Consider the following 19,246-nt stretch of genomic DNA (forward strand, 5'->3'; position numbering starts at 1 on the left):
AGTAGATGTAGAAAGGTTGTTTCCCATGGTGGGAGAGTCCAGGAATCAAGGGCACAACAAGATTGAAGGGTGTTTGCTTAGAACAGAAATGTGGAGAAATTTCTTTAGTCAGGGGTGGTAAATCTGGAATTTGTTGTCACGGGTGTTTGTGGAGGCCAGGCACTGGATGCATCTTAAGGCAGAGATTGGAAGGTTGTGTAGCCAGGGTATCAAAAATTGTGGGGAGAAGGCAGGGCAGTGGGGCTGAGTGGGAAAATGGATCAGCTCGTGATTAAGTAGCAGGGCAGATTCGATGGGCTGTAAAACACATAGAAATGCTGGAACTCGGCCAGTATCTCAGCGTCCATCAGAGAAAGATATATTACCGATGTTTTGGGCTTTGAGCCCTTCAAGGTATAAGCAACAAAAAAAACAGGAAGGTGTCTGAAGAATGACGGGGGGGGGGGGGAGCCGAGAGGAACAGCCAAAAGCTGTTTATTGGAAATTATAAGAAAGATGAGAGTTGATGGTGGCTTTGTGGAAGGAAAAGAGAAGAGAGGAAGCGCTGCGAAAATGTGGATTTTAACAGGAGTTTGATATTAATGTCATTGGGTTGAAGATGAAGTGTAGTCTCAGTTTGGCAGTGCATGAGCCCATGGACAGATTTGTCAGCAAGGGAAGGGGAATTGAAATGGGAGGCCATTAGGAGATCCACTCTCCTGCAAGGTACTCAAAACGATCGATGGGCTGAACAGCCGATTTCTGCTCCTATAGCTTATGGTCTTACACTGACGGCTGTGGGATTGTGGGCTTCAAACGGGCTGGGTGTGTGGTGTACGTTTGGAAGTCCGTTGGGGGCTCCATTGTTTCTCGGAAGCTTGGGCCGTTGTTCCATTGGCGAGAGGAGAGTGAAGATGGACTGGGGCTGGGCGATACTCTCCTTGATCCACGTCGCTGTGTGGTTGAACGCCGCGCAGCCAACACGGGCCGGGTCCTCCATCGCTTGCCACCCGAACCGGCCGTGCCAAATCCCGTTTCTAACTAGTAATCCCGCCACGCTCGTCTGCCCAAACGGTCCGGAGCGGCCCCACGGCGTGTCCTGGGTGTACACCAACGTCTCGGAGCCGGGACCCAAGGCGGCGATCCTTTCGGGAGACGGGCCGTTGCCGGGAAGCTCGTTGAGAGACCTCCGGTCCCGTTGCCGCTTCTCTTGGCCTCACCTGACCATCCATTCCGCTACCCCGGGCGATTCCGGCCTCTACCTCTGCAAGGCTGGGAGCAGGGTCCTGTCTTACTACGAGGCGGACATGCAAGAGGTGGACACGGCGCACCTGGCGGGTAAATCCGTTGGGATACCCTGCCTCCCCAGCCGATTCCAGAGAGTGGGCGGCCAACGGGTGGAATTCTATACGGTCTGGAACGCCTGGGAAGGTTGCGACCGGTGCGGAGCGCCCGGAGAGAGGAGGCGTTTGGGTTTTTGTTACGCCCGTCCAGTCCGCGGGACCGACAACCCCGTCCCTTGCGGTATCTTGGCCTGGCGGACGGGTCCCATCTCACCTGCCCGGGGTCCCGAGATCGAGGTGGAGCCTTGCGCCGTCCCCTGCCACACCGAATCCCCTTACGCCGTGCGGCTGAGGCTACTAGAGCTCCCGGGCGGGGAGTTCGTGCGCCTGCAGGTCAACCCGATGCTGCTGATCGAGACTCACTTGGTCAACCTGGGCGGCAACGCGAACCTCAGGTGTCCCGGAGCCTCCGTCTACACGCCGGTGGCCTGGCGAAGAAATTCCACCGACGTGACGCGGGGCGAGCTCGCCAAACCGTGGCGGAGCGCACACGGCCTGGACGAGGCGACCGGCCGCGCCGTCTATAAGATACGAGGGGTGCAGAAGGAAGACGAAGGGGTGTACAAGTGCTACGTGTCCGAGGAACTGGCCGCTTCTTTCCATTTGAAGGTCGTGGACCCGTTCGGCGAGGGCACGGCGGCGGGAGCGAGAGTCATGGGCCCCGTTTGGTCTCTGTTGGCTGCCATTGCCTTGACATCGACGCTGATGGCTGTCCTGGCGTTCTGCTACGTTTACTGGAGCCAAGTGAGGCGCCGGCAAGTGGTGCACTGGTAACCCGCGCTCCACGGGGGGGGGGGGGGGGGGGGGGGTGAGTAAGTGGATTAAGTGCGTGTCCGTGGGTATGAGTGTGCGCGAGTCTGTGGGGGTGAGTGAGTCTTTGGGGGTGCGAATGCGTATTGTTGAGTCTCGTTCTCATGCGTCCCCCTCATCCACATCACCCTTTCTCCAGCCTGGCAATTCCACGTATCTGTGAGCACCCAGAGATGGAGAATGCTGTGGAATTGGAGGAACCCGTACCTCCGGATCTGAGACAGCGACTCTAGTCCCATAACAAACCGTTGATTTATCCCTCTAACATCCAGGAGTACCCCAATGTGTGGGTGTGGACGCAAACAGCAATAAACCGTGCCTTTTTTCATTTAACGTCGCTGCCTTCTAATTAAAACTTTAGTTTAAGTTGAAATACATTAAAGTATAGAGTTCATGGAGAACTTTTTTTTATTTTAACAATACAGCAGAGTAAAATTGACCAATGCAGGCCTATCAGACCACGATGTTGTGCAGACCAATGTAAACCTACTCCACAACAACCTTTTCCTTTCCACTCATGTACCACTAAGTATTCCCTACCCATTGGTGCTCTGTGATTAGTAAGGGATTGCTCAAGGTGGTATGTGAGTGGAAAGAAAAAGTTTGAAACCCACTATTTTAATTGTACCTAATTGACTCGTTATGTCCACGGTTTCATAACTCTAAAGGAAATAGGCAAATGACAACTTTTCTCAAGCAAAATATTTCAGTAACAATTGGATCTAGAGAAGTGATTCTCAACCTTCCCTTCCCACCCACATCCCACCTTAAGTAATCCCTTACTAATCGCAGAGCACCAATGGTGTAGGGATTACTTAAAGTGGGATGTGAGTGGAAAGAAAAAGGTTGAGAACCACTCCCTCACACCCTGTATTTTTCTTACATCCATGTTCCTATCAGAGAGTCTTTTAAATGTCCCCATTGTACCAGCCTCCACCACCTGCCAACGCATTTCAGGCACCCACTACTCTATATGTTTTTTTTAAATGTCTGCCCTAAACTTTCTTCCACTCACTTTAAAAAGACGTTCTCAGTCATTTCCTGCTGTTGCCCCATAAAAATATGATGGCTGCCCACCCTAAGCCCTTCATAATGCACCATTATTATATCATCTGTCATCTTTGGTCACTCTAAAGAGAAAAGCCCCGAGCTCCATCAGCCCTACTCCATAGGAGACAGAACATACTGCAGAGAACAGGCCCTTTGGCTCACAGTGTTGTGCTGACCCAATAACCTACTCCAACAGCAGCCTAGAATTTCCCTATTTTAGAACCCTCCCTGTATCTGTCTTAATAGTCTCTTAAAAGATCCTGTTGTACCTTCCTCCACCACCATCATTCCAAGCACTCACCATTCTGTGTAAGAACTTACCTCTTATATTCCCCCCCCCTGCCTGTACCTACTCCCAAGCACCTTAAAACTATGCCCCCTCATGTTAGTCATTTCAACCCTGAGGAAAAAGTCTCTGGCCATTCACACGGTCTTGTACACCTCTTTGGGTCTCCCTCCCACCTCATCCTATGTCACTCCAAGGAGAAAAGACAAAGTTTGCCCAACCTCTCCCCATAATGTGAGCTCTCTAATCCAGACAGTCTCTTGATCAAGAAGGGAATCAGGTTACGGAGAGAAGTCAGGAGAATGGGAGTTGAAAAGGATAGTAAATCAGCCATGATGAAATGGTGGGGCATGCTTGATGGGCTGAATAGCCCGGTTCCACTCCTATGGTCTTTAAGCTTGGTGATTAGAACTGCACCTTTTCACACCCTTCCCCTGTAAGGATTCTACACCTTTCTTTCAATTCCTCCACTTCCATCACATCTGCTCCCAAGATGAGGTCTTTCACTCCAGATCATCCAAGATGTCATCCTTCAAACAATATGGCTTCCTCTCTATGCTCATCAACTCAGTCCTCATCTGCATCTCCTCTATTTCCCACATACCTACCCTGGCCTGCTCTTAAAGATGCACCAAATATAGGATTTCCTTTGCCCTCACCTCCCATGCCTCCTGCCTCCATATCCAACATATCAGACTCTGCTATTTCTGCCTCCTGCTATGTGATCCCACCACCAGATACAACTTCCCCTCTGTGCTGTCATGGGGACTTACTCATCCACACCTCCTTCCCACCAATCACCCCCTCGGTACCTACCCCTGTAAAAAGAGCTGCACTTATGCCCGTATCTCTTCCCTCACCACCGTTTAGGGCCCCAAGTGGTCCTTCACTTGTGAACGTGCAGGAGTCATCTACTGCATCCAGTCCTCCCATTGTGGTCTCACCAATGCTTTGCAATACATAAAAGTAATGGAGAAACTCAGCAGGTCATGCAACATTCTCAGGAAGGAGGGGAGAACCAACTTTTCAGACCTGAGCCCTTCATCAAGTTGTAAGTTGCAGGAGAAGAGCGAGGAAGGAGTGGAGGGAGTAGGAAGGGGCAAGGGAGGAGGGAGGAAGGAATTGGGGAGTAGAACACCGTATCAGGCCATCGGCCCCGCTAATTCATGCTGAACTGTTACTCTTGCCTGGTCCTGTTGACCGGCTTGGTCCCAGACCAAATCCCTCCACACCCGCCCCATCCATGTTCACGTCCAAATTTTTCTTCAATGTCAAATTGAAGCCTGCATTCATCATTTCAGCTCATTCCACATTCTCATCATTCTCTGCATGATGTTCCCCCTCCCCCATACGATCCCTTTAAATATCACTGCCTCCACCCTAAACCCACGCCCTCTAGTTCTTGTCTCACCCAACCTCAGTGGGAAAAGCCTGCTTGCATTCACTCTATCAATACCCCTCTATCGAATCTCCCCTCCTCTGGCACTCCAGGCAATAAAGTCCAATCCTGTATAACCTTTCTCTGTAACTTAGTTCCTCAAGCCTGGCAACATCCTAGTAAATGTTATAGGATTCTGACGCTCTAGAGAGGGGGCAGAGGAGATTAACAAGGATGCTGCGTGGCTTGAAGAGCAGGCCTCACAAGGAGCGGTTGAGTGAACTCCGTTTTTTCTCCTTGGATGATGGATGAACTGATAGAAGTGTATAAGTCAATGAGAGGCATGAGGCACTTTTACTCAGCCACTGGCATGTAAAAATTTGCTAAATTCCTTCTAGTGATTTTTCCTCCAAAACCCCAACACATTTTTACAGAGTGGCTGCAGACTAAAGTGGCTGCAGACTAACTTGACTGCAGGCACTCTGTAAGAAACTGGGCTAATGAATACGACATTCCCGGTGACGTGTTCAGCTCACAATGGCAACGTGGGACTTTTAGATCTGCAGCATACCGAGGACACATTTGACTTGCATGCAGCAGATGACCACGATGGACTGCCTACGAGGTCCATGCTGAGGAAGAAATTGACCTACACCTTTTGGTGGCAGAGTAGTGCCATCAATTATGGCGTCCACATGGTGATGATATGCGTTAGACGTGCGTTGCACGTCCGCGTCGATGTCTATCCATGTTCACCTTCCAACAAACTCCGCAACACAGGAAGGCAGTGTAAATGTGCTCCCTGTGCAGACCACTCCGGAGGTAAGTATGCAAATTTTTAACAGAATTTTACCTTTATTTCTGTGTTTTAAAAAATATATATGAATGGCCAGAGGCTTTTTACCCCAGGGTTGAAATGGCTTGCAAAAGGGGGCATAGTTTTAAGGTGCTTACAGGGTTTACAGAGAGAGGGGAGGGATGCATGGGACTTGAGTGTGAATGTAAGTACTGGGAGATGTAAGAGGTAAGTTCTTAACACAGAGAGTGGTGGGTGCATGAAATGCACTGCTGACAACAGCGGTGGAGACACGTACAGTGGAATCTTTTAAGGGAGAGGTACATGAAACTGAGAAGTAGAAGGTTATGCAATAGGGAAATTCTAGGCAGTTATTGGGGTAGGTTATTGGGTCGGCACAACACTGTGAGCCAAAGGGTCTGTACTGTGCTGTGTTCTATGTTCTAAATCTCTTCTGCACTCTTTCAATCTTATTGATATCTTTCCTGTAGGTAGGTGACCAAAACTGCATATAATGCTCCAAATTTGACCTCTCCGATGTCAGATACAATTTCACCATTTCATCCCAACTCCCATATTACTTGATTTGCAAAGGCCAATGTGCCAAAAGCTCCCTTTACAACCCTATCCACCTGTGACTCCACTTTTAGGGTATTATGTATCTCTGTTCCCTGATCCCTCTGTCTATCACACTCCTCATTGCCCCACCATTTACCCTGTAACTCGGTTCCTCAAGACCTGACAATATCCTTGTAAATCTTCTCTGCATTCTTTCAATGTCCTTCCCTCCTCGCCGCCCCTCGCACGGTGCAGTGTGACCTCAAAGGTTTTCCTGGATAGAATGACCGGATCCCAATCTTGGTGAATGTACTGGATGTTGATCTTTACAGTAATCTGACAAGTCACACCATTGTCTGACTCGATGTCCCTCCGTACTTGTTCAACTGCAGTAAGTAAGAATTTTGATGCTTGTGTATGCTGTACCATGTGTACAACAATAAGCATCATTATTACTGCATCAGGATCGGAAAGTTTAAACTCCCAGCCATCTCCTGCCCAGCTCTCAAAAGACTGACATGACCCATTCAATAGTAACTCCAGAAGGAATTACCAGAGTTGGATAGGCCCATTGCCTGGGAGAGGGGAGACAGTAAGGGGGAGAGAGGAGGGGTTGAGAAGGGGAGGGGGAGAGGGGAAGTGGACAGGGAAAGGGAGGGGTAAGAGGGAAGGAGAGGTAAGAATGAGGGGAAGAGGGTGGAGGAGAGAAGGGAGAGGGAGGAGATGGGGAAAGGAAGGGGTAAGAGGGAAGGAGGGGAAGAGGGAGAGGGAGAAGCAGTTTAAATACTAGCAAAATAAAGGACACCTGTGTCCTACTTCATCTTGACCCATTTATGATGACACATCTGATGGGCATTTGATCCATTGAAGTCATGGTATCTCACGGCAGAACTATTGCATCATCTGTCTTCTGCACACTGGCGAGAAGAGGAGAATGGAAGGGATCAATTTACTCACCCATCACACTTACATTATTGTAGGTTACCACAAGATAAAGGCAAATGCAGAGTTGGGTTAGAAGTGGAGTTCAATCTGAATAAGTGTGAGATGATGGATTTTGGAAGGTCGAGTTTGAAAGCAGAGTACATGGTCAATGGCAGGATTCTTAACAGTGTGGAAGAACAGAGGGACCCTGGGTCCAAATCCATAGATCCCTCAAGTTTGCTGCGTAAGTGGATAGGGTAGTTAAGTAGTTATGTTGTGCTGGCCTTCATTAGTCAGGGGATTGAGTTCAAGAGCTGTGAGCTCTATAAAACTCTGGTTAGTCCGCACTTGGAATATTGTGCTCCGTTCTGGTCGCCTCATTATAGGAAGGATGTGGAAGCTTTAGAGTGTGTGCAGAGATTTACCAAGATGTTGCTTGGATTGGAAAATTTGTCTTATGAAGCAAGGTTGACAGAGGTAGGGTTTTTCTCTTTGGAGCAACAAAGGATAAGAGGTGACAATAGATGTGTATAAAATTATGAGGGGCTGAGAAAGAGTGGACAGCCAGCACCTTATTCTCAGGACGACAGTTGCAAATACCAGAGGAGATCGATTTAAGGTGAGGGGAAGAAAGTTTAGGGGAGACATCAGAGGAATGCATTGCTACGGAAGGTCGTGTAGTCTGAGGGGGTTACAAAGATAGGGAGGGTTGTAGGGAACTGAAGGAGTTGCAGAGATACTGAGGGGTGTAGGGGATCAGAGGGGGTTATAGAGACAGGAAGGGCAGTACAGGACCGGAGGCAGTTACAGAGATAGGGAAGGAAGTAGGGGATCAGAGAGGATTGCTGGGATAGGGAGAGATATGGAGTACCGCAGGGGTTTACAGAGATGGTGGGATGTAGGGGACCAGAGGGAGCTACAGAGACAAGGAGCAGTGTAGGGGACTGGAGGGGGTTACAGAGATAGGGAGGGGAGTAGGGACCAGAGGAGTTTACAGAGACTTGGAAGGGGTTCCAGAGACAGGGAGGATTGGACGGACTAGGGTAGTTTACAGAGGCAGGAAGGGATGCATGCAACTGGTAGGGGTTACAGAGATAGAGGTATAGGGGACTGGGGGGGGGGGAGGGGGGTTTACAGAGATAGGGAGGGATGTAGGGACCTGGGGGAAGTTTACAGAGATAGGGACCAGAAGCGGGTGACAGAGAGAGGGAAGGGGTGACAGAGAGAGGGAAGGGGTGACAGAGAGAGGGAAGGGGTGACAGAGAGAGGGAAGGGGTGACAGAGAGAGGGAAGGGGTGACAGAGAGAGGGAAGGGGTGACAGAGAGAGGGAAGGGGTGACAGAGAGAGGGAAGGGGTGACAGAGAGAGGGAAGGGGTGACAGAGAGAGGGAAGGGGTGACAGAGAGAGGGAAGGGGTGACAGAGAGAGGGAAGGGGTGACAGAGAGAGGGAAGGGGTGACAGAGAGAGGGAAGGGGTGACAGAGCGAGGGAAGGGGTGACAGAGCGAGGGAAGGGGTGACAGAGCGAGGGAAGGGGTGGCAGAGCGAGGGAAGGGGTGGCAGAGCGAGGGAAGGGGTGGCAGAGCGAGGGAAGGGGTGGCAGAGCGAGGGAAGGGGTGGCAGAGCGAGGGAAGGGGTGGCAGAGCGAGGGAAGGGGTGGCAGAGCGAGGGAAGGGGTGGCAGAGCGAGGGAAGGGGTGGCAGAGCGAGGGAAGGGGTGGCAGAGCGAGGGAAGGGGTGGCAGAGCGAGGGAAGGGGTGGCAGAGCGAGGGAAGGGGTGGCAGAGCGAGGGAAGGGGTGGCAGAGCGAGGGAAGGGGTGGCAGAGCGAGGGAAGGGGTGGCAGAGCGAGGGAAGGGGTGGCAGAGCGAGGGAAGGGGTGGCAGAGCGAGGGAAGGGGTGGCAGAGCGAGGGAAGGGGTGGCAGAGCGAGGGAAGGGGTGGCAGAGCGAGGGAAGGGGTGGCAGAGCGAGGGAAGGGGTGGCAGAGCGAGGGAAGGGGTGGCAGAGCGAGGGAAGGGGTGGCAGAGCGAGGGAAGGGGTGGCAGAGCGAGGGAAGGGGTGGCAGAGCGAGGGAAGGGGTGGCAGAGCGAGGGAAGGGGTGGCAGAGCGAGGGAAGGGGTGGCAGAGCGAGGGAAGGGGTGGCAGAGCGAGGGAAGGGGTGGCAGAGCGAGGGAAGGGGTGGCAGAGCGAGGGAAGGGGTGGCAGAGCGAGGGAAGGGGTGGCAGAGCGAGGGAAGGGGTGGCAGAGCGAGGGAAGGGGTGGCAGAGCGAGGGAAGGGGTGGCAGAGAGAGGGAAGGGGGGGCAGAGAGAGGGAAGGGGGGGCAGAGAGAGAGGGAAGGGGGGGCAGAGAGAGAGGGAAGGGGGGGCAGAGAGAGAGGGAAGGGGGGGCAGAGAGAGGGAAGGGGGGGCAGAGAGAGGGAAGGGGGGGCAGAGAGAGGGAAGGGGGGACAGAGAGAGGGAAGGAGGGACAGAGAGAGGGAAGGAGGGACAGAGAGAGGGAAGGGGGACAGAGAGAGGGAAGGGGGAACAGAGAGAGGGAAGGGGGGACAGAGAGAGGGAAGGGGGGGACAGAGAGGGGGAAGGGGGGACAGAGAGAGGGAAGGGGGGACAGAGAGAGGGAAGGGGGGACAGAGAGAGGGAAGGGGGGACAGAGAGAGGGAAGGGGGGACAGAGAGAGGGAAGGGGGGACAGAGAGAGGGAAGGGGGGACAGAGAGAGGGAAGGGGGGGTTAGAGAGAGGGAAGGGGGGACAGAGAGAGGGAAGGGGGGACAGAGAGAGGGAAGGGGGGACAGAGAGAGGGAAGGGGGGACAGAGAGAGGGAAGGGGGGACAGAGAGAGGGAAGGGGGGACAGAGAGAGGGAAGGGGGGACAGAGAGAGGGAAGGGGGGACAGAGAGAGGGAAGGGGGGACAGAGAGAGGGAAGGGGGGACAGAGAGAGGGAAGGGGGGACAGAGAGAGGGAAGGGGGGACAGAGAGAGGGAAGGGGGGACAGAGAGAGGGAAGGGGGGACAGAGAGAGGGAAGGGGGGACAGAGAGAGGGAAGGGGGGACAGAGAGAGGGAAGGGGGGACAGAGAGAGGGAAGGGGGGACAGAGAGAGGGAAGGGGGGACAGAGAGAGGGAAGGGGGGACAGAGAGAGGGAAGGGGGGACAGAGAGAGGGAAGGGGGGACAGAGAGAGGGAAGGGGGGGACAGAGAGAGGGAAGGGGGGGACAGAGAGAGGGAAGGGGGGGGACAGAGACAGGGAAGGGGGGGGACAGAGACAGGGAAGGGGGGGGGACAGAGACAGGGAAGGGGGGGGACAGAGACAGGGAAGGGGGGGACAGAGACAGGGAAGGGGGGGGACAGAGACAGGGAAGGGGGGGGACAGAGACAGGGAAGGGGGGGGACAGAGACAGGGAAGGGGGGGAGTTTACAGAGAGAGGGGAGCGATGCATGGGACTGGAGTGTGAGTGTGAGGGGCCACTCTCCCTGCATGGAGATAGTCCATGCACTCTTCATCCATCACATTTCCCCCCTGTCTAAAAGGCATGGGTTAGGAGGGAACACTCCTTTGGATGGAGTTAGTCCATGCATTCAACATCTGCCATATTTCCTTTCCCCCCCCCCATCAACAAGGCAGAGGTCAGCACCTGGACGATATCCATCCACACCTCTCCCATCCATGGACCCATCCAAATGTATCTTGAATGTGAAAATCACCACTTCAGCTGGTTCCACTCTCCCACCACTCTCTGCATGAAGTTCCTCCTAATCTACCCTTAAACCTTCCCCCTTTCACCCTTAGCCCTCTAGTTCTTGTCTCACCCAACCTTAGTAGTCAAAGCTGCTTGCCTCTATTCTGCCTATACCCCTCATAATTTTATCAATCCAATCTCCCCTCATTATTCAATGCTCCAGGAATAAAGTCCTAACCCTTTTAACCTTTCCCTGTAACTCAGTTCCTCAAGTTCCAGCAACATCCTACTAAATCTCTGCACTCTTTCAATCTTATTGAAAATCTTCCTGTAGCTAGGTGGCCAAAACTGCACACAACACTCCAAATTTTCCCTCACCAATTTCCTATATAATGTTCCCATAATATCCCAACTCATTATTTTGATTTGTGAAGCCCAATGTGCCAAAAGCAATCTTTACGACCCTTATATACAAAACAACATCTAAACATGCTATTTACATTGTAAACATTCACAAAAACCAGTAAATCAATACCTCATCTCTGTTACATATAATTTAATGATTCAGATTAAAATTTGGTTTTCACTATTGGCATCCCTGGGTGGGGGTGGGGGTGGGGGGGGGGGTGCTACCATTCCCTGAAGGGGACAGGCAGTCAGTTTGCCCTCCACCCTTCATTGTCCCGGTTTAGACCCGTGAATAATCACGTTGGCCAGGCCTAGCAATCCAACAAGGAGATTTTCCAAGCACCTGACACCCATACCAGGCATCCATAAATAACGAGTGTGGGGCTGAAGTGCAGCCAGAACTTGAGAAGCAGCCCCTTCAGGTAGGGAGACAGGGGCTGGAATTTTTTTAACACTCCATGTACACCTGCTAAGCCATCCCCTCCCAGCCGCAGGAGTGACAGGCGGCTGGACTGTCGGAGAACCGTCTCAGGAAGCAGTTGCACTTTTTACAATCCTATCTACCTGTGATGCCATTTTCAGGGAATGACATGTCTGTGTTCTGCCACACTCCTCGACACCCTTCCATTTACTGTGTATGTGCAACCTTCTGTTACAGCACCAGTGACCTGGATTCGAATCCGGCGCTGTCCGTGTGGAGTTTTTCCATTCTCCCCATGGCCTATGTAGGAGGGGTGCTCCAGTTTCCTCCCATGTTCCAAAAACATATGGGGTTTGGTTGGCTAATTGGGTGTGATTCTTCAATAAATGAGAGAGCAGAGAAGGTGTAGCATAAGCTTGGTTTTATTGGGCAGGTCATGGAGTATCAAAGTGAGAAGGTCTCATGCAAGTCCATAAAACTTTGGACTTGAAATACTGTGTGTGTTCGATGTGTAGTTAAACAGGATAGTCCACAGATGCTGACGTCGAGTGTAACACACAAATGTGCTGGTGTAGTGTCTGCTGCGGTGAGTGTAAACCAAAGACTGACTTTACTGGTTTGAATTCCCCGCCTCTCTGCATTGGCCTTCCCACTTCTGGTGACGTACCCTCCGACTTCCGGAAGTGACAACATTGTGTTGCGGTGTCACTCTCTGGCTGGCCGCTACATGGAAGTGGAGGGCTCCTTACCCCACACGTGTTGCTAGGTGTGGGTTCCTTCTTGGCAGTGAAGGGGAGTCCGAGCCATCTTGGACCAGCCACGTGCTGTGGCGATTCAGCCCATTTACTGCACAGTCACTCGGCCCGATACACCACCCCCACCCCCTCCCCCCCACCCCCCAGAATCGCTGCCACTCTCTGAGCGGTCTGACTTACAGTTTTTGGGTGGTCGTCCTCTGCACTTGACCCAGGGGTCCGGAGCCAGCAGGTCGGAGTCCAGGTGCACAACTTTGAGGCGGTTGACTGTGAATCTGTCCTGCCAGCCACCAATGTCCAATGTGAACACCATGCCATCTCTCCGCAGTACCTTGAAGGGGCCTTCTATGGGCACTGTGGGGGGGGTCCCTTGCCATCCTCGGGGTATGAAAACATGGTGGACTGCAGATCCACTGGATTGAGGCTGGTGGTGATCCTTGTCTGGATGGTGGCAGGGGGGTTGTCCACCCACCTGCTCTCTCAGTCTGTGCAGGACGTCTAATGCACTGGTCTGTGGGCCAGGAGTGTTGAAATGTAGGTCCCCTGGAATTGCCTTTGTGGATGATGCTGGCAGATCCTCCTTCGGTGCTGAGCAGTACCCACAGGAGTTCGTCCATCCATTCAGCCCTGTCAGTCGGGCTTTCAATGCGGCCTTCAGGTGGCAGTGGAACCATTCAACCAGTCCGTTTTCTTGGGGATGATAGGCCATCATACGGTGGACCTGGCTACTGCAGAATTTCACCAGGTTGGACCAGAGGGAGGAGGTGAACTGTGTTCCTCATTACGATGTGATGTGGGTCAGGACTCCGAAATGCGCGCGCCTGGGGTTTCCTTGACACCTGGGTCATGTCTCTGTCATCCTCTGGCCAGCAGATGAATCTGTCGATGGTTGAGAACAAGTACCTCAAACCTTGGCTCACTGGGAGGAGGCCGACAACATCAACATGGATTTGTTCGAACCTGTGTTGCACTGGCTTGAAAGTTTGTAGGGGGGGCTTTGGTGTGTCGGAGTACCTTGGCACGCTGGCATTGTAAGCAGGTTCAGGCCCACAGGGTAACATCTCGGTGGAGTCTATGCCACATGAACTTGTCCAAGAACAGGTGGACAATAGACCTTATGAAGGGATCTGGTCAAAAACCCACCATCACTAGGTTGTGGGTAGGATTAGCCTTGGGGACCCGGTGGAGATGTCACACAGCAGGGTCAGTTTTCTTAGTGTGGGGCAGATATCTCTGACCAGGCTAGTGATGACTGTCTGGTACGCCTGGACATCTGCATCCTCCCTCTGCTCCTTGGTGAACTGGGTGATGTTGATCCCTCCGCAGGTTGTAGCGACAACGGGCCAAGACAGCACATTGGCTGCTATGTTGCCCTTACCAGTGATGTGGCGGATGTCCGTGGTGAATTCCGATACAAGGAGAGGTACCATTGTTGTCTTGCTGACCACTGGTCCGAGACCTTGCTCAGCACGTAGGTCAATGGTTTGTGGTCTGTATAGGCAGTGAACACTCTCCCCTCTAGCATGTAGCGGAAGTGTCATATCACCAGGTTCAAGGCCAGCAGTTCACAGTAGAACGCGCTGTATTTGAGCTCTGGTATTCAGAGGATCTTACTGAAGAAGGCGAGGATCGCCAATGCTCATTGACCCATTGCTCTAGCACCGAGCCCACCACTCTGTCTGAAGCGTTCATTGTGAGGATCAGGAGAGAGGTAGGATCCGGGTATGCCAGTACCGTAGCCTTCACCAGTGCTGACTTGGTGGCATGGAAAGCCTCTGTGGCCTCCGGTGTCAATTGCAGCGTCTTGTCACTGAGTTTGACGAGGCCAAACGGGCTACGTGAGGGTGGCCGCTCCCGGGAGGAAGTGATGGTAGAAGTTGACCATCCCAGGAACTCCTGTAGTCCTTTGGTTGTGCTCAGCTTGGGGAAGTTCTAGATGGCCTCTACCTTTTCAGGTAGTGGTGTGACGCCCTCTGGGGTGATGCTGTGCCAAGGAAGTCTATTGTTTGTGGGCTAAACTGGCACTTGGCCAAGTTCACAGTGAGCCTGAACTGCTGCTGTCTGTTGAACAGGTGGATGAGGTACATCCTGTGGGTGCTGGCATTGGGGCAGGCGATGACAATGTCATCTAGATAAATGAAGATGAAGTTGAGGTCAATGCCAACCACATCCTTCTGGAATGCCTGGGCCGCGTTTTTGAGTCCGAAAAGCATTCTTAGGAATTTGAAGAAGCCGAAGGGTGTGATGATGGCTGTCTTCTGGATGTCACTGGGGTGTACCCTGATTGGCCAGCCTGCTCGCAGGAAGCCGTTGGGGGTAATGCGACTTAAATATAATCTTCTTGCGAGGCTAGGGGCTCTCCACGAAGTGGAGGAGATTGACAGGAAGATCTAATACAAGAGGTGAGGAAAGAGTGAATCAGGAAAAACAGTTTGAGGCAGGAAAAAGGTTAATTATGGGTGACAAATGGAGCCTGAGACTGCTTCCTATGGCCTGCTGGCATCCTGCGTCTGAATGGTAGGGATCTGTAGTCAGTCGGAAAAAAATCCGAAGCAACATGAGACCCGTATTTAATCAGTGAGTCGGTTTGATATGGAAGGCAATGACAGAAGGGAAGATGGATGCAGCTTAAATAGTTAATCATTAGAAGGTAACATTAATCATTACTACAGGAAAGAAGCACTGGATGGTTCTACCAAAGAACTAACACAGGTCGTATGTAGTCAAAGTGGCAGAGGACCCTTCTCCCACTGGGACCATGCAAAGTGTAGGGGGTTGGGAATGGGGGTGGGATGGTATTCAGGAGGCCTTGTCTGCACTGTGTTCCAACATTCTCCATCGTTGGCCCACACATCAGTTAGGAGCTTGCTATTTTGTCTGATCTATGACCATCCCTTGATACAACAGTCCTGCCTAACTGTCTGGAACCCTTGTGTGTGTCTCTTGAGACGCTCGCCCTGTTGAACATCTGGGGCCTCTGTGTCTCGAGGCACTGGCCTTGCTGAACATCTGGAGTCTGCGTGTCTCTGGCCCAGCTAAACGTGTAGATGCAAACTTGTAGCTTGAGTTTACCCTGTGAACAGAATGATAAGGCTTGATGGAGTTATACCCTCACTTTCTTGGCCCCTCAACACTGATAAATGACTTCCATTTGTAGAGTATTCCATCAGCTTACAAATCGCCTTTGCTGTCTCCAAAGGGTGACTGATCGAAGTTAAGGATATTTGTTTAGCCACGGGGACCACTATCGATGGCACCAATAAACTGAACAGGCACATTACAAAGTATTGGGCACATTGTTTCTTCATTGGCTAAAAAGGCAGACCATTACTTTTACCAACTTGCGGGCTGTATAAATCTTGAGAAGACAAGGGCGTGCAATAATGATGATGAGTTTATTGTCATACACATCGTACAATATACATGTTCACCAAAATTCTTACTTGCTGCAGCTGAGGAGGTACTTGGGAAGAGAACTCCGAAAGAACAGAAAAATTAGGAAATGGAAAAGGCTTATCTTGGATGGAGAAGCCAACCTTGGGCCTATCCAGAGGCAGTAGCGGGAGGGGAGCATTGGATCGGTCAGCTGGAAGAGAGCTCACCCAGAAAGGTGAGTGAAGCCAGCCTTAGCAGTGCTGATGCACAGGGAGAGCCGAGATCAAGGCATCAGGAGCGCTGTCAGGCGCCTGCATTGCGGGAGGTTCGTGGATGGTGGGAGTTGCCCGAGGCGGCGATGACGGCAGAAGGACCTTCCTGGTAAGGCTGTTTCATCCAAGGGTTGGGAGGAGGCCACATTCAGAGTGGCATCAGGATCACAAAGTGTCAGGCGTGGTCGGCAACCAGAGCAGTGCGGCCAGGGAGGTGTCGGGACCAGAGGGAAGGAAGCAGGGTTGGGAGACATGACTTCAGAGGATGAGGAGGAAGATGGAGGAGGAAGAATATGGACAAAGGAGAAAGACTGATGACAGATTTTTAAAAAGGAAAGGAGGCAGAAGGCTTGATACCCTCCACGAGGGATAAAATGGAGGCCATTGGCCAGATGGAATTAAGGAAAGATTGGGCAATTTAACTGAAAGGATGGCAGAAACAGATGGAAAAAATTAAGGGGGTGAAGGATAGACTAGAAAAGAGGGAAAGTGAAATGGATGTGTGGGTGAGGGAAAGGGAGAAGATGTGGGAAAAGATGGACTCCCTAGAGAACAGTAGAAAAAAATAACATTAAGATAGTGGGGTTGAAGGAAGGTTTGGAGGGAAGAGATCCAGTGGATCCCAGAAGTGCTGAAAGGGACATAATTGTAGATGAACTGGAAATTGAAGGGGCCCACTGGTCTCTCGCACCTCCTGCCCACCGGCCCGGGTCCAGATCAATGCTCCGTTCTGTCCTGGTCAAATTATTTGTCTACTAGGATAGAAAGTGAATTTTATGGGCAGCGGCATTGGGAGCGAAGGAAAGGCGGGGTCCGGAACTTGGAGGAAAGAAAATCCTCTTCTATCCGGACATTAGTGTGGCACTATTAAGGCACAGGAAAGAAGTTAAAAAAAATTAAGGCAAAAAGGGATCGAGTTCACCCTCTCCATTCAGCAACTTTAAAAATAATAAGGTCAAGAGGGGAGAAAAATATTTTTCACAGACGCTAGGGAGGCAATGTGTTGTGTTCAAGCTTTGCCATCCTCTCAAGAGTAATATAAATGGTAATAGGGGGAAATTAATGCCATAATTGGTTGTATATATTGTAAAGCATTAGATGGGAACGTTTTATTTTTTAAATATATGAATGTCAAATTTATGTAAAGAATTGATATGGGGAGCTCTAAAGAGGGGGGAAGGAATAGTGAAGGCATTAGATGGGTATAATAGGAACACTCCAAAATAATGGGGGAGTTGGCGCCAGTATCTTGGATATTGGCTCCTGAAGGGGAAGGGGGGGTCAAGAAGGATGGGAAGAATGGGTGGGGGGTATTTGGAGATTTTTTTTGGCTATTTCTTTTTTGGATTTGTTGGATCTAGATTTTTTCAGTTTGTTTAGGTTTTATTTTGATCATGGACATCTGCGTCAGGGATTGTGGAAGTTAAGCTGGATGAAGTATCATGGTAAAAGGAGGGAAATGATGGAGAGGCTCTGTGGTTATGGATAAGGCAATCAAATTTGTGAGTTTCAATGTAAATGGACTGAATGTAGTGGTAAAGAGGAAAAGAGTTTTGGCAGACTTAAAACAAAATACAAGTGGATATAGTGTTTCTACAAGAGACCCACCTCACAAATCAAGAACACAGAGTTAAAACGGGGTTGGGTGGGTCAGGTGGTGATGTCCTCCTTTAGCTTCAGAGTCAAGGGAGTGGACATCCTTATAGGAAAGAGTGGTGGCTCAGGACATGGTCATTTATCCAGCTGGGAGGTATGTGATGATTTATTGTCAGATATGCTTGGAATTATGGACACTCATGAATATGTATGCCTTGAATTTTGATGACTAACAATTTATACAAATTATATTTTTGAAAGTAACAGAGGAGTGTGGGAATGTTTTGATTGGAGGGGATTTCAACTTTTTCTGGATCAGGTCTTGGACAAGTCGGTGAAGAAAGTAACAAGGGCTTGGGCATCCAAAACTACCCTGGCCTTTATCTAAGAGTTTAATTTAATAGATGCCTGGAGAAGGCAACATCCAAGACAACACAATTCCTACACTGGAATTGACTTATTTTTTGGCATCAGCCCAATTGGAGGGTAGAATAGTGGAGACCAAATACATGGCTCGGTTTTTGTCTGATCATTCTCCCTTTACTCTGTCTATTGTAATGCCAGATAAACAAGCCACAATATATAGATGGAGCTTTAATTCATTGGTGTTGGTAAAACTGGAATTTTGTAGCTTTATTAGATCACAGATAGAGTTGTTCTGCGAGACTGTCCCTCTCCTGCCAATAGTTTCCTATTCAGGCTTATTGAAGGGGCCAGGTAACTGGATACACCAAAGGTATTAAAAAGGAATACATGAAAGAGATAAATGATTTGGAACAAGAAATTACCCAATTGGAAAAAGATTATCAAAGATTGGACTCTGCAGATAAATATAGGAATTTAATGAATAAAAAGCTCAAATACAATACCATCCAGGCATATCAGATAGAAAAGATGATCCTAAGATTGAAACAACACTATTATGACCTGGAGGAAGGGCCCACAGGGTCTTGTCTTGGCAGATGAGGTCAGAAGAGCTCTCAAGAACAATAGGATCCAAATGGGGGAAGGCTAAATTTCATACAACTCAAAAGAGAGAAACTATAGGAATTGCCAAATTTGGATCAGGATGAAAGAGAGGGGCTGGGTGCCCTTATCTCTAGAGAGGAAATTGAGGAAGCTCTGGGCTCATTGCAGGCTAACAAATCACCAGGGGAGGATGGGTTCCAAGCTGAATTTTATAGAGTTTGAGGATCTTTTAATGCCCCTTATTGGGATGGTGGAGTAGGTGGCAGATATGCATACCCTCCTGGAGTCTTTCTCAACAACAATCATTACGGTGACCCCAAAAAAAGACAAGGATCCATTGAATCCCTCCTCCTATAGGCTAATTTCATTATTGAATGTAGGTTATAAAATTATAGCATAGGCATTGGCCAACAGGTTGGCTCAATATTTACTGAACCTAACAAACCCAGACCAAGCGGGATTTGTAAAAACGAGACAATCAGCAGATAACATGTGCAGATGTCTTAATATAGTGCATCTGGCATAGTCAGGGGTGGACCCAGGTGTGGCCGTAGCCTTAGACTTGGAAAAGGTCTTTGACAGACTGGAATGAGACTTTTTATTTAAAATATTGGAGAGATTTGGATTGGGACAACCATTCACAAATTAGGTAAA

At 50.4% G+C, this 19,246-nt stretch overlaps 1 protein-coding gene across 2 annotated transcripts in view; it reads left to right on the plus strand.

The window, feature by feature from the left end:
- Positions 1–580: 580 nt before the first annotated feature.
- The window catches only part of LOC138744608 (protein FAM187B-like), a 120,844-nt gene continuing 102,178 nt past the window's right edge, over positions 581–19,246 (plus strand). For both annotated transcript variants that reach the window (XM_069901008.1, XM_069901007.1), the window contains exons 1-2: positions 581–2,066; positions 15,833–15,990. In XM_069901008.1, the coding sequence (XP_069757109.1) occupies positions 627–2,066; positions 15,833–15,940 (1,548 nt within the window). In that variant the 5' untranslated portion in view covers positions 581–626 and the 3' untranslated portion in view covers positions 15,941–15,990. The remainder of the gene's footprint in view (positions 2,067–15,832; positions 15,991–19,246) is intronic.

Source organism: Narcine bancroftii, chromosome 10, assembly GCF_036971445.1.
Source record: "Narcine bancroftii isolate sNarBan1 chromosome 10, sNarBan1.hap1, whole genome shotgun sequence".
Taxonomy (NCBI): domain Eukaryota; kingdom Metazoa; phylum Chordata; class Chondrichthyes; order Torpediniformes; family Narcinidae; genus Narcine; species Narcine bancroftii.